General features: G+C 41.2%; 1 protein-coding gene across 1 annotated transcript in view; it reads right to left on the reverse strand.

The window, feature by feature from the left end:
• Atl1 (atlastin GTPase 1) overlaps nt 1–13876 on the reverse strand; it is a 61504-nt gene that overhangs the window by 28082 nt on the left and 19546 nt on the right. The window contains exons 2-3 of the mRNA XM_038337123.1: nt 5567–5814; nt 9–143 (exon numbers count right to left, since the gene is read on the reverse strand). Of these exons, the coding sequence (XP_038193051.1) occupies nt 9–143; nt 5567–5814 (383 nt within the window). The remainder of the gene's footprint in view (nt 1–8; nt 144–5566; nt 5815–13876) is intronic.

The raw sequence follows: 13876 nt of genomic DNA on the forward strand, positions 1-13876 counted from the left end.
TATCATACCTTTTTACCATCAAGTTTATTGATAAGGAAAGCTTCACTCCATATCTGGATTCCCGTGGTTTCTCGTTCAGATCCACCTCGCCATGAAAATCCAGTCAACGGTTCATTGTAATCTCCAACCCAATCAACGGATTCCTATAAATTTAATAAAGTCTATGAGTACAATTGGATGAGCATGTATGGTTTTTCCTTTATCCTTTCTGAGGCTTCTTTTTTGATACTTCTTTTTCTATAACTCAAATTAAAAGGAAAAATATGTGAACATCTATTACATTGATACAGTCACTTTATCCATTCAAAAGTAATTACAGATGAGCAACCATCTGTTATGGTTTATGTTAGTGGCTAACATCATTACAATTTATACACATATACATGTGTATAGTATATATCTATATGTCATAACGGAAACATAACATGGGAAATAGAACAACTGATTCATATATTTATTCATTCACGTGCATGTGTGTCTGGTGTGAGTGGACACACGTGTGCAGGTGCCGGTGCAGGCCAGAAGAGGGTGTTGCACGCCCTCTTACAGGAGGTTGTAGACTGCCAGACATGGGTGTTGGGAATTGAACTCTGGTCCTCTGAAAGAACAGTAAGTACTCTTAAACCTCTATCTCTCTGGAACAACTAATTCTTGAAGAGTAAGAAGACTGGGAACAACCTGGAGAAGATATTCAAGGAAATAAGAAGCCAACAAAAGAACAAAGGAAAGAAAGAGGGGGAGTGAGGAGAAAAGGAGGGAGGGAGTGAGGAAGAGAGGAGGAATATTACAAGGGCACAGACAAACACTTTGGTATGGGAGTTGTGGGGGAGACTGGCAGGTAGAGGTGAGACTGCCAGATCCCAAAGGCTCAGAAAGGAAATATAGATGTTTATCCTGCAAGCAAAAGGGAGTCAGGAAGATGTAGAGGGAGTCACCATCACAACTGTGAGAGAAAGATTATCCTAGAGGTGGTAAAGAGCTATCAAGATGATAAATAGCCGGGCGGTGGTGGCGCACACCTTTAATCCCAGCACTCGGGATTAAAGAGAGGCAGGCGGATCTCTTGAGTTCGAGGCCAGCCTGGTCTACAAGAGCTAGTTCCAGGACAGACTCTAGAAACTACAGGGAAACCCTGTCTTGAAAAACCAAAAAAAAAAAAAAAAAAAGATGATAAATAGCAGGAAGGACCAAAAAGTAGGTATTATAAAAGTCAAAATATGCTTGTGGGCCTGAACCAGGAAATGGGCAGAGGGAGGGACAGAAGGAAACAAATACAAGAAGGATTTGAGAGCTCAAAAGAAGAAAAACTAATCTGAAAATTATGTCAGAACTGATATCAGGTGAGACAAAAAAAATACAAAGAATCACTTAGATTTAGCAGTTTTTCACTGATAACCTTGGGTCATAGTAGCTATACTCACTTTAATATCTATTACAGGGGATAAGTTACTAGTTTTTTGGAAGACCTTACTATATAATCCTTGAGCTAAAAACCTTGTATAAACTAAACTACAGAACTTTATAAATGAAGAAATTTGGGTGATGTGGGATTTCCCCCCTGTATGCTGTGATGACCATTAATGAATAAAGAACTGCTTTGAGCCTATATTGGAGCAGGGCGGGGCAGAGCAGAGCTAGGCGGGGAGGACTGGACTGAAAGGTGGGAGAAAGAAGGGCAGAGTCAGAAGCCATGGAGCCCTGCTGCAGCTAGAGGAGACTTTAGCTGGTAAGCCACAGCCACGTGGCGATACACAGATTAATAGAAATGGGTTAAATTAATATGTAAGAGTTAGCCAATAAGAAGCTAGAGCTAATAGGGTGAGTCTATAAAACTAGTATAAAATATAATTTTGCTATCTTACCTTCAAAAATATCTTAATTCCTTGAAAATTTTATATATAATATCTTGATCATATCCATTCCCTTCCCCAATTCTTCCCAGATGCACTGCCCATTCCATACCCACCCTACTACATGTGTATGTCTTCATGAAAACAAACACACACACATCCAGTTAGGGCTGCCAATATACTCTTGGTTGTACAGCCATCCACTGCAGCATGGCTGACCTACCAGGGTGACACCCTTAAAGAAAACTGACCCTTCTCCTGACAGATATCAATTACCAACAGTTCCTCGGCTAGGGATGAGATTTCGTGACCACATCCTACCTCTGTGCTGGGATTTTGTCTGGCTTGAGCATGCAGTGTTTATTCAGCTGTGAGTTAGCAAACTGCCCCTTGGGTGTCCAGAAAACAGTTTCTTTGTAGTCATCCATGGCCTCTAGATCATACAATCTTTCCACCTCCTCTGCCACAATGATGGCTGAGTCTTGGGAAGAGAGTATGTGTGCTATATCCTGTCTTATTCTATAAAGCAATTTTAGATTATAAAAAGCATAATAACAGGTTGCACCATCTGTGCTATGATTCTTACGTCTTCATTGCCAACGTAAAATCCACTCCATGGAAGGTGTGCTCTTTAATGTATTCCCCTTAGTCTAGAATGGCCCTTCTACTTCCCCTCTAGATCTGGATCTTGTACACCTTTCAATTGTCAATAGCGCTTTGGCTAAGATTGTGCTTTGTGCCCACTTCCCCTCTCCGTGTTGATATTTGGAATGGCTCGAGCTTGCACAGGTCTTGTGTGTGTTGTCACAACCCCATGAGTTCATCTGTGTGGTCGCTGTGTTGTGTCTGGAAGACAGTCTCCTTGTAGCCACCCTACCTGGCATTTAGATGCTTTCTAGCCATCTTCTACAATGACCCATAAGCCTGGGAGGAAGGTATGTGACACAGGTGTTCCATTTAGAGCTGAGCATGGCTCTAATTTTTCACACATCTTGATTCTGTCTCCTTATCCAAACCATGATATGCTTTAGTATATCTGTCTGTTTTGGTATCCTCCATGGTGCCTAACACAATGCAAGGAGCCAATTGATATTAACTAGTCAATGTTGATATTTAAATTAAATATGCTACATACAAAAATAGTTGGGAAGTATATTTCAACGGATAAATTGTGATGGTTATGAACTAGGAAAATAACATTATTGCAACATTACCAGAGGATAATGATCTTTTTAAGATATTATAAAAGTTCTATCCCAGAAAAATAGTTTTGAAGGACAAGGGATATATCCATAAAGAGCGACTTCGGAAGACTGAAAATTTAGCTTGTTTCATGCATTCAGGCACACATTCTTTGTATCTCTAATGATTAATTATTGAACACTATGTTTCAGGCATAAAATGAAGTTAAAATTTTTACTGCTAAAAAGAACATAGTTTGTCACATTAAAAATTACATGTCGCCATTCTAACGCGAGTGGTAGTTTTTTTTTTTTTTTTTTTTTTTTTTTTTGGTTTTTCGAGACAGAGTTTCTCTGTGGCTTTGGAGCCTGTCCTGGAGCTAGCTCTTGTAGACCAGGCTGGTCTCGAACTCACAGAGATCCGTCTGCCTCTGCCTCCCGAGTGCTGGGATTAAAGGCGTGCGCCACCACCGCCCGGCGAGTGGTAGTCTTATGTGCAGAAACAGGAGTAGAGTTGAGTCCACACGGCCAGTGATTGCTGCCCCCTGCAGGAACAGCACAGCCAGTGTTCACCTCCTGTCCCTCTTTGTTAATGCTCTGCTAGGTGCAGATAAAGAAAAAGGGGGATCCTAGCAAGCACCCTTTACCACACTTCACTAGAATGTGCACCAATAACCCATCTGTGGATGGTAAGAACCATAACACATTTGGGTTTAAAGAGTCTTGCTTGCTTTCAAAGCCTGAATTATCTTAGCACTTCTGTTCTTTGTTTGAACTAAAGCTATATAAAGGTTAGCTTCAAAGTTGTCCTAAAATACTTCATGCCTAAAAGATCAAACTAAAAATGGATAACTGTGCTATAAAGACACAGTCCAAAGACCTTTGCGACAGTCTTGTCATGCGGCTCAGGTTGGCCTGGAATTTTCTATGCAATCTAAACTTTCTTTCTCTTTTCCTTTTTTTTTTTTTTTTTTTTTTTTTTTTTTTTTTTTTTTTAGGCAGGGTTTCTCTGTACAGCCCTGGCTGTCCTGGAACCTGCTTTGTAGACCAGGCTTGTCTCAAATTCACAGAGACTCTGTCTCTGTGGTCCCAATACTGGGACTGAAGGTGTATGCCACCACACCTGGCTGGCTAATTCTTGGAATTCTTCTGCCTCAGCCTGTGTAGTGCTTCAGAATATAAAGTGCTTTGGGAGGTTTATCGATTCTACTTAAAAACTCCATGTTTGCATTAGAAGTCATGGGGAGTGGGGGGATGCCAGAACGTTTCCCTTTGCCAACTTCTAGCCTTGTAAATAATTTTCCATTCATCCTTCTGCATTTGATAGAGCCAAGGTCCCTAGACATCACATGTCTGTTTCACACGATTTGTCAGACACTGTCAGTTGCCTCTGAGGTTAGGACAAAGTGAGAGCAGACTAGAAAAGGCTATGAAGGAACTTTCTGGAGAGAATGGTTGTCTCTGTTTTGAGTTCTGACCTGCACATGAATATGCATTTATAAAAATAAACAAATATATTTAATATTTGTGTTTCTCCATATAGATTTTATTTAAAAACAAAAACTGAGAATAATATATGACTTATATTGAAGCATGTGAGAAAGTACACTGATGTTAGCAATTTAATTTGAAGTTTGTTTTTTGTTTTTCGAGACAAGGTTTCTCTGTGTTGCTTTGAAGCTCTTGTAGACCAGGCTGTCCTCGAACTCACAGAGATCCTCCTGCCTCTGCCTTCCAAGTGCTGGGATTAAAGGCATGTGCCACCAAATCCTGACTAATTTGAGGTTTTTTTAATATCATTAAGAAATGAATGACTAGTAAGAATGAGTACACACAGACATGATAAATTAGGAACATTAATGTCTGTGGAAGAATCGAGGTGTTGGCACCTAAGTGCACATTGTAAAAATCCTTAAAATTTGCTTCATGATTTTTTGTTTTTTCAAAACAGAGTTTCTCTGTAGCTTTGGAGTCTGTCCTGGAACTAGCTCTTGTAGACCAGGCTGACCTTGAATTCACAGAGATCCACCTGCCTCTGCCTCCCGAGTCCTGGGATTAAAGGTGTGCGCCACCGCTACCTGGTTCAAAATTGCCTCATGTTTTAAGAATGTCATCATAAACACCGTAGGGAAATTATTAAAAAGAAATACTTATCTTAAAATCTACTTGACATTTTAAATACTACATGTAAAATTCATAGTTCTATCATTATGCTAGTGCTGATTTTTAAAAGAGTAAGAGTAAGTTATATCTTTAGGTAAATGTGGTGCAGGAGCTTCCAAGAAAAATCCTGTGTAGTTTGCTCCAAAGCCCCGAGGTTGGAATGGCTACACCGCAGCCCTCAGAGTACACATAATAACAGAAACAGGAATGCTCGGCACTCATAAGAACCCTACGTGATTAAAAAAGCTACAGAGAAACCCTGTCTCGAAAAACCAAAAAAAAAAAAAAAAAAAAAAAGAAAGAAAGAAAAAAAAAAAAAGAACCCTACGTGGAAGAGGCGCAGAAGGAAATGTTTTGCGGGTCCTTCCCTACCTGGTTGTACATGTACCGCAGCATGAAGTCCATCAGGAAAGACTTCCCTTTCCTAAAGGCTCCAGCCACCGACACGGCAACTACCTCCTTGTCTCTGACAGACTCGGAGAGAAGGATGCGGTTCAGCGCAGCCTCGTCTAACTCAAAGGAATGGTCGTCTTTGACAATGAGGACTTGGACAGGTCCCGCCTTCTTCACTGGCTCCTCCTCTTCTGAGCTCCATTCACTCGACTTCTCTGAAAAGCCACCTGTTGAACAAAGTATCAGTTACTTTAGCTAATTATCTCAAACACCATGAAATCGGTGCCTCTGCACTCTCAGACAGGCCAGGGAATGTCCCTTCCAGTCACATCTCATTTCATAGAGAACATCTCACTTAGTCCCACCAGCGACTTAGTCTTCTTGCTCATGTGACTCAGTCTTTTCTGAAAATGTTGGTACAAAGTTCTTTATTAAACAAGAAAAAAATATCTAAGCCAGTATTCAACTGTTGGAGCAGATGAATATCATGATTATATTTTGTAATTCCTCCATGCCCTAGGAATAAGCTTGGTTATGTAAACAAAGAATCCTTGTGATGCTTGTGTATATGCATGAGTGTGAGTGCCCATGCACACCGGTGTGCATACAGATGGAGGTGACAGGTCTTCATCAAGGCTCTTCAATCGCTTTCAACCTCACTGTTGGAGACAGCTATCTCACTGAATCTGGAGCTCACTGATTCAACTAGACTGGCTGGCCAACAAGCCCCAGGGACCCCACTATGGCCACCTCCCCAGTGCTGGGCTGTTGGGTGTGAGCCACCAGGCCTGGTTTTCGTATGACTGCTGGAAATCAAACTCAGGCCTTCGTGCTGGTACAGAAAGCAGATAACTGACTCCAAAAACTTGTGTTCAGACCCCCCACCTGCATGCCCACACAAGACATACCCGTTTTTACTTTTTAATGTGTATGATGTGTATCTTTGAATATGCCATGTGTGTGCAGTTACCCACGGGGCCAGAAGAGGGCACTGCATCCCTGGGGCTGGAGTTGTAGCCAGTTGTGAGTCACCTAATGTGGGTACTAAACTGAGCTCAGAACATCTGGAAAAGCAACAAGTGCTCTTAAGCACTGAGCCATCTCTCCAGACCCCAACTTTTAAAAAAAAATAAACAGAAAAAAAGGATGACCAAAATGACTAGGAACTCTAGAAATCAAGAGACCAAATCTAAGAACTCATGAGATAGGAGTTAGGATAAATACTAAAGCACAGAGTATTCCATGAAATTACAGCAGAAATTTTCCCAGTTCAAGATAAGAACATCCAAACACAAGAGGCATTTAAATGACAAATAGAAAACATAGGACAACACGCACCCAACATGCAGACCCACAGCACAAGCACACGTCTCTCCACTCTTCACAAGCTAACTCTGATGTACAGCAATTGCTCATAAATTTTATTGTAATATTCTTGTGTACTTAGCACTTTGCCATGTTTTATTAACTCCTTATGAAAATCTGAAAAATTTTTGCATTTATTGAGCTTTAGAGTTTTGCTTTTGATAGTTAAGTCTGTTAGGAATTAATACTTGGATAAAGTAAAAGGGAAATCAAACTTTTCCTATCCCAGCACCAATAACAGTCTATCTTAATTCAAATAGATTAGAAAAGTCATAGAAAGCTTCTCTTATTCATCTAATTGGTATTAGTTTCAACTATTTTAACACTTTGCAGATAAATACTATAATCAATATGCTAATTAAATTTAAAATTGCATTGTATTGCTAGGCATAGTGGAAGGTGGTGGCAATCCAATAACTGGCAAGGCTGGGGCAAGAGGACCTTGAATTTGAGGCTAGCCTGGGCTATGCAGTAAGAAAAGTTGCCAATATCTCCGTGGAGACATCCAATTGCCGCGCACCGCGCCCCCGTGTCTGCGTTCGGTGCGCTTTTACCCAGTTACCAGCTTCGGGCCAGAGGCAGGAGGTTAAAATACACAAACACACACAGACAGACAGCGACACGAGTCATCCTTGAATTCCCCAAGAATGCCCCCTTTATTGTGTTCAGGGCAGATTATATAGAGATAGCCACGCCCCAGCCAAACCCACCAGAAACCACTCTCCTGTCATCAGGAACTCCTGAAGGTCTCGTGCTCAGAGCAGCTGTAGGCACTCAGATCAGGGGATTACAAGAAATTCAGGATCTGGGGTCTCACTGCTCCCAACATCTCCCCCCTAAATTTTTTATAAAACAGTGTCTGATCTTAAGTATTCGGGGGGAATGAGGGGTCAGTATCTCCAGGTAACGTACTTCTGGCACTGCTGTGGCCTCCGCCAGGCTAGGCACTGACTGGGCTGAGGCATGTGCCTTCCACCACAGCCACCTAGCAAAGCTCTGCTCCAGCTGCCTTCTAGCCCCAGCTGCATTCGTTCTGGGTCCAAACTGGTGCATGAAGTGGAGCAGAACTCAGGGAAGCAGGCTTGCTGCTCCACAACCACTGAAGGGACCCCACTTAGGGAATTTGGGCATTGTCAATCTGTCTGGCTACTTCCTCCCCGCTGCATTCTTGGGGGTATTTACTGCAATTTACTGCCATTTTCCAGTCACGCTCAGATGCGAGTGGCGGTCGTGCTGCGCTTCTGCGCCCTGAGGCCTGCACTGAAAGCGGGCCTAGCATTCCTGCCTCCTCCTCGAGGCAGGTCCCGGGGTTGGCACGCATCACAGCCCCTCAGCGCCCATCGCCTGGAGCCACAGCCGCTCACACTCCACTGCAACATTTCAGGAGGTCTGTCTCGGGGATTCAAACCACATGAATATCAAATAAATCCTTAGGCTCTCATCGTCTGTGGAGACAAAAACAGAAGCTCCTTTCCAAAACATCAAATTCTTAAGCCCATATTTTAAAGTCAAGATACCTTTCTTAACAGTTCCTAGAATCAAATGTCTTTCTCCAGTCCAGAACACAAAAGACAACACAATCAACATATCATACATCTGTACACATTTATCTTTTTAAGCTATATACTTTCTATCTTTTCCCAATACATACATCCCCTCTCTTTCTCGGTTGGACTTCCTGGAACCAAAACTGAGCGAAGGACGTCAGGATTAACACATATACCCCAATCCACCCTCACCTTCTGATGGCGACCTCTCAGCGTTCCCTAGTTCCCGAATCTCAGCTGTGACCTTCAATTGCCACGCACCGCGCCCCCGTGTCTGCGTTCGGTGCGCTTTTACCCAGTTACCGAGCTTCGGGCAAGGGGCAGGAGGTTAAAATACACAAACACACACAGACAGAGACACAGCGACACGGGTCATCCTTGAATTCCCCAAGAATGCCCCCTTTATTGTGTTCAGGGCAGATTATATAGAGATAGCCACGCCCCAGCCAAACCCACCAGAAACCACTCTCCTGCCATCAGGAACTCCTGAAGGTCTCGTGCTCAGAGCAGCTGTAGGCACTCAGATCAGGGGATTACAAGAAATTCAGAATCTGGGGCCTCACTGCTCCCCAAAAAAGTATGCCCTCTTCTGGCCTCATCAGGCACTGCATGCATGTGATAGGCAGGCAAAACACTCACATAGAAAATAAAAACAAAACTTCTTTAAAAGATAAAACTAGGGATTGTGCTGTGAAGTAGAGTGGTGGTTGGGGGTTTTCCTCTAAGGTCTATGACTTCACTGGCCTGAGTAGTGGGTTACCAGTACCAGGCATGGTTTCCCTATTGTTGAGAGGGTCTTAAGTTCAATTATATACCTGCTATACCTGCTAGTTAGCACAAGTTATGTGAGCCAGCATAATCACTAGCAACAATCTAAACATCTGTCCATATACCCACAGGTAGGTTGTTACCCCTCCCTCAAGAAAAATTCTCTTTGTAACAGATGGAGACCACTACAGAAAACCAGAACCAATCAAATGTAGAATTACAGAGTCTATTCACAACACTCCTTCACCCAAGACTCAGGGAACATTATGGAAAAGAAAACAGGGATCATTGCAAGAATCTGAGGACCATGGAGTTTGTTGTGAGATTATGTCTCTTAGTAATGTCAAAAGACAACCATAAAGTCTCACCAAGATGACTGGCCAAACATGAGCTGAATGAGGATGACATCAACAGACACGCAAAAGTGGACAAAGAAAACTCATAAGGCCTCAACTCTATACAAAGAACTACAGGCAACTAAGGAATGCTGAGAGCAGAAGAAATAGCCTTCCCCAGGGAAGATCACCCAATTGCTTTTCCAATACCAAATAGCCTTGATACAATCAAGTAACATAATACCATCTCAGAGTGTTATAGTTAGGAATATATATGTATATACATATATGAATAATAATTAATGAAAAAAGGGGCCATGAACTTGAAAGAGAGCAAGTTGGTATAAGGGGAGGTTTGGAGGGAAGAAAGGAAAGGAAAAATACCGTAATTATATTATGATCCCCAAAATAAAAATAAAAAAGATAATGCTGTATACTTAAAGAAACAGAAAGCCAAGCTGATAGTGGTGGCACATCCCTTTAATCCCAGCTCTCAGGAGGCAGAGGGAGGCAGATCTCTGAGAGTTCGAGGCCAGCCTGGTCTACAAAGCAAGTTCCCAAACAACCAGGACTCTGCAGAGAACTTGTCTCAAAAAAAACAAGAGAAAAGGAAAGAAAAAAAAGGAAATAAGGAAGAAAGAAAGAAAGAAAGAAAGAAAGAAAGAAAGAAAGAAAGAAAGAGAAAGAAATCCCAAGTGCTGACAAGAGCTAGAGAGATGGCTCAGAGGTTGAGTACCAGCTGCTCTTCCAGAGGTCCCGAGTTCAATTCCCAGCAAGCACATGGTGACTCACAACATCTATAGTGAGATCTGGGTACTCTCTTCTGGCATGCAGGCATACATTCAGGCAGAACACTCCATACATAATAAATAAATCTTAAAAAAAGAAAACCTGTCTCGAAAAAAGAAACCAGAATGGAAGTAAAGAGAAAACTAATAATTTCCAAGTAAGAAGGCAAAATAGCACAGCATATTTACAAACTGTTTGTTTCTCACAGAGCTGCATATGTGCTTACCCAAAGACTCAGAAATACCACTTCTAGAAACTTATCCAAGATAAATGAAAACAAAGAAGTTTATCCAGAGATGTTTACAGTAGCTCTGTAGATATAACATACTGGTTAAAATATTGAACATACGCAGATGCTCCTTGCCTGGGAACTGAACAAACAAATGCTATATTCACATGATGGGATATTCACCGGTGAGAGAGAATGAACTATTGATTCATACAACATGATTTAATCTCACTTAAACAGCAATATACGACATGGTCCTACTTATATGAAATGCCAATAGTAGACTAAGTAGATTAGTGTGGCCAGAAGTTGAGTAGAAGAAACTGACTACAAAGAGAGGAAAAAGTATATGGAGTTATGTAAAGATTATACTCTAATCACAGTATCATAACATAATTGTATAAATTTATCAAAGTCACAGAATGGTACACTGAGAGCATCAGATAATGGCTATGATTGGTGAGAAAGGTTCAAATTTGAAGTATTTGCCAAGTGCCACAAGAAAATGCCACCACCCATGTAAACAGAGACTGCACTTTGGTTTTCTGGCCACCCAGACCTGAATAATCACACAGAAACTATATTAATTACAACACTGCTTGACCAACGGCTTGGGCATATTCTTAACTAGCTCTTACATCTTAAATTAACCCATTTCTATTCATCTGTGTATCACCACGAGGCTGTGGCCTACTGGTTAAGTTCCAGTATCCTCCTTCAGCAGCTACATGGCTTCTGCCCAGCTGTTATGCCCTGCCATAGGTCAAAGCAGTTTTATTAACCAATGGTAATAAAACATATTCATAGCATACACAGGGGAATCCCACATCACACTCAGGCCCACTGCAGTCAGACTGTGGGAATGGGAAGAGGGGCACAGATCAGCCAACATGATGCCAACATACAATTGTAATCTAATGAAAGGAACTTCAGACCTCTAGGGAAAATATAAAACAGTACTAAAATACAAATACAAATTTCCCAGACTTAAAGACTACATTGTAAATGTGTCAACGTTACCTTTGATTTCTGGATTAACTATAGCAATAATCAAATTCTCAATAATATTTCCTACACAAATCAACAAGCTAGAAACACAAAGAACAAAAGCTAACAAAGAAATCCTGGAGAACAAAGTTGGAGCACTAGCCATTGCTGTTTAGAATGCATGGTAATTAAGATCCGGTGCTATTGGCTAGGAATGGTGGCACATGACTGATATCCTAGCATCCAGGAAGCTCAGGCTAGAGAACCACTGAGACCTCAAGCCTAGCCTGAGCTACAGAGAAAAGTCTAGTCTGGAGTAGGCTACATAAAAGAAAAAAAACACAATTGTGGTTGCTCATGCCTAGAATAGAAGTACTAGGGAAGCTGAGGCAAGAAGAGCTACAGGTTTAGAAAAAGAAAAGACAAGGCAAAAAATGGTAATAAAAAAGATTTAATGATTACACACACACACACACACACACACACACACACGAATGATAACAAAGCTGTAACTGCAATGAACAAGGAAAGAATTATCTTCCAAAATTATGCAAATCAATTGAATACTCATATTCTTACACACTTAGCCCCCACCTTTGGTTTTTTGAGACAGAGTTTCTCTGTGTAGCCCTGGCTGTCCTTGAACTTGCTGTGTAGACCAGGCTGTCTCCAAACTCATAAAGGTCTGCCTGCCTCTGTCTCCCAAATTCTGGGATTAAAGGAGTATGCCGCCACGCCTAGCTTCCTACTTCTCACCATACACAAAAATCAACTTAAAGCACAGATCTAAGTATAAAATAGGAAAAGCAGACAAAGCTTACAAACCAGCAGCTAACAAGAAACACATCAAGACTCTATACATATAAAAAATATTCAACGTCATGCAAATAAAACTGAAAAGTTTACTGATAAGAATTTTAATGTATCTGATCAAGGATATGATAATTCCTGGCATGGTTGGCCAGTCACTGCAAGACACCAGTAAAATGAATACAATATTTTATAAGTGTAAATGTATGTATTTGTTAACTTAGAAAGGCTATTTCAAGGGATTTGGTACACATATATAGTCACATAGACACAAAATACCAGAAGCAATATAAATGATCATCAAATGAAGAACTGGTTAATCAATAGTGATTTATTTACTACAATTGCAAAGAATGAGGAGACTTATTTGAAATAAATGCCACTGCATATTCTAATAACTCAAGTGTAACATAATATATACAAAATGTATAACTCTGAAAAATGTGTGAGTGTTTGGAATGTTTGAGGGGTAAGACAGAACATGGAATAAACAGAATTGATTGACAGGGTTATCTGGGGTCAGATCAGTGGGAGGAAGAGGAGAGATCTGGGAAGATTTGAGACAAGGTGGGTGTTTTAGTTAGGGTTTTTATTGTTGTAAAGAGATACCATTACCATGAAAACTCTTATAAAGAAAAACATTTAATTGTGGTGGTTCACTTAGAGTTCAGAGTTCAGTCTATTATAGTCATGGTGGGATATGGAGGCAGACAGGCAGACATGGTGCTGGAGAGGTAGCTGAGTGTTGTACATCTTGGCTTGCAGGCAATAGGAAGTGGTCTAAGACACTGGGCAGTATCTTGAGCATATATGAGACCTCAAAGCCTGCCTCTGCAGAGACACACCTCCTCCAAAAAAGCCACAATGACTCCAACAAAGCCACACCTCTCAATAGTACCACTCCCTTTTGGGTTCATTTTCTTCCAAACTACCACAGTGGGTTTTAGGAATGTGGAAGAGGAGAGATCAATGCGTGTTTCCTGCTCACTGTTCCTGGCTCTGCCTTTTCAGGGCAAAAGTGGATGATATAGCTAAGTCTGAACTTGTTTGTTTCTTTTTGCAGTACTGGATAAGAAACCCAAGGCTTTTAGTGTGCTAAACAAGAACTCTACCACTGAGCTATTCCCTGCCCCGCCCTAAGCCAAGATTCATCCTTCTCAGATATCGGCCTTCTTAAATGTTTTCTTAAACTAAACTCAGCATCAATTCCCCAAAGTGCATTCAAGTCTCAAAAGAGAAAAAGAAAGGAAGCAGGTGAGATGCGAGCCAGGTAGGAAAAACACTTTACTATGGTGGATTTGGACAGATGACTCACCAAAAGAGAAAGAACCAGCTGGCTATGGGTTGAGTATGCTTTGCTCCCAGTGAGACGTTAAAATTTGGTTCCCATTAAGAGGTGGTGGGACTGTTCAGAAGTGATAATGTCATAAAAACTCATGAATACATGGTTGTCTTTCTC

The sequence above is a fragment of the Arvicola amphibius genome, chromosome 7 (genome assembly GCF_903992535.2).
Source record: "Arvicola amphibius chromosome 7, mArvAmp1.2, whole genome shotgun sequence".
Taxonomy (NCBI): domain Eukaryota; kingdom Metazoa; phylum Chordata; class Mammalia; order Rodentia; family Cricetidae; genus Arvicola; species Arvicola amphibius.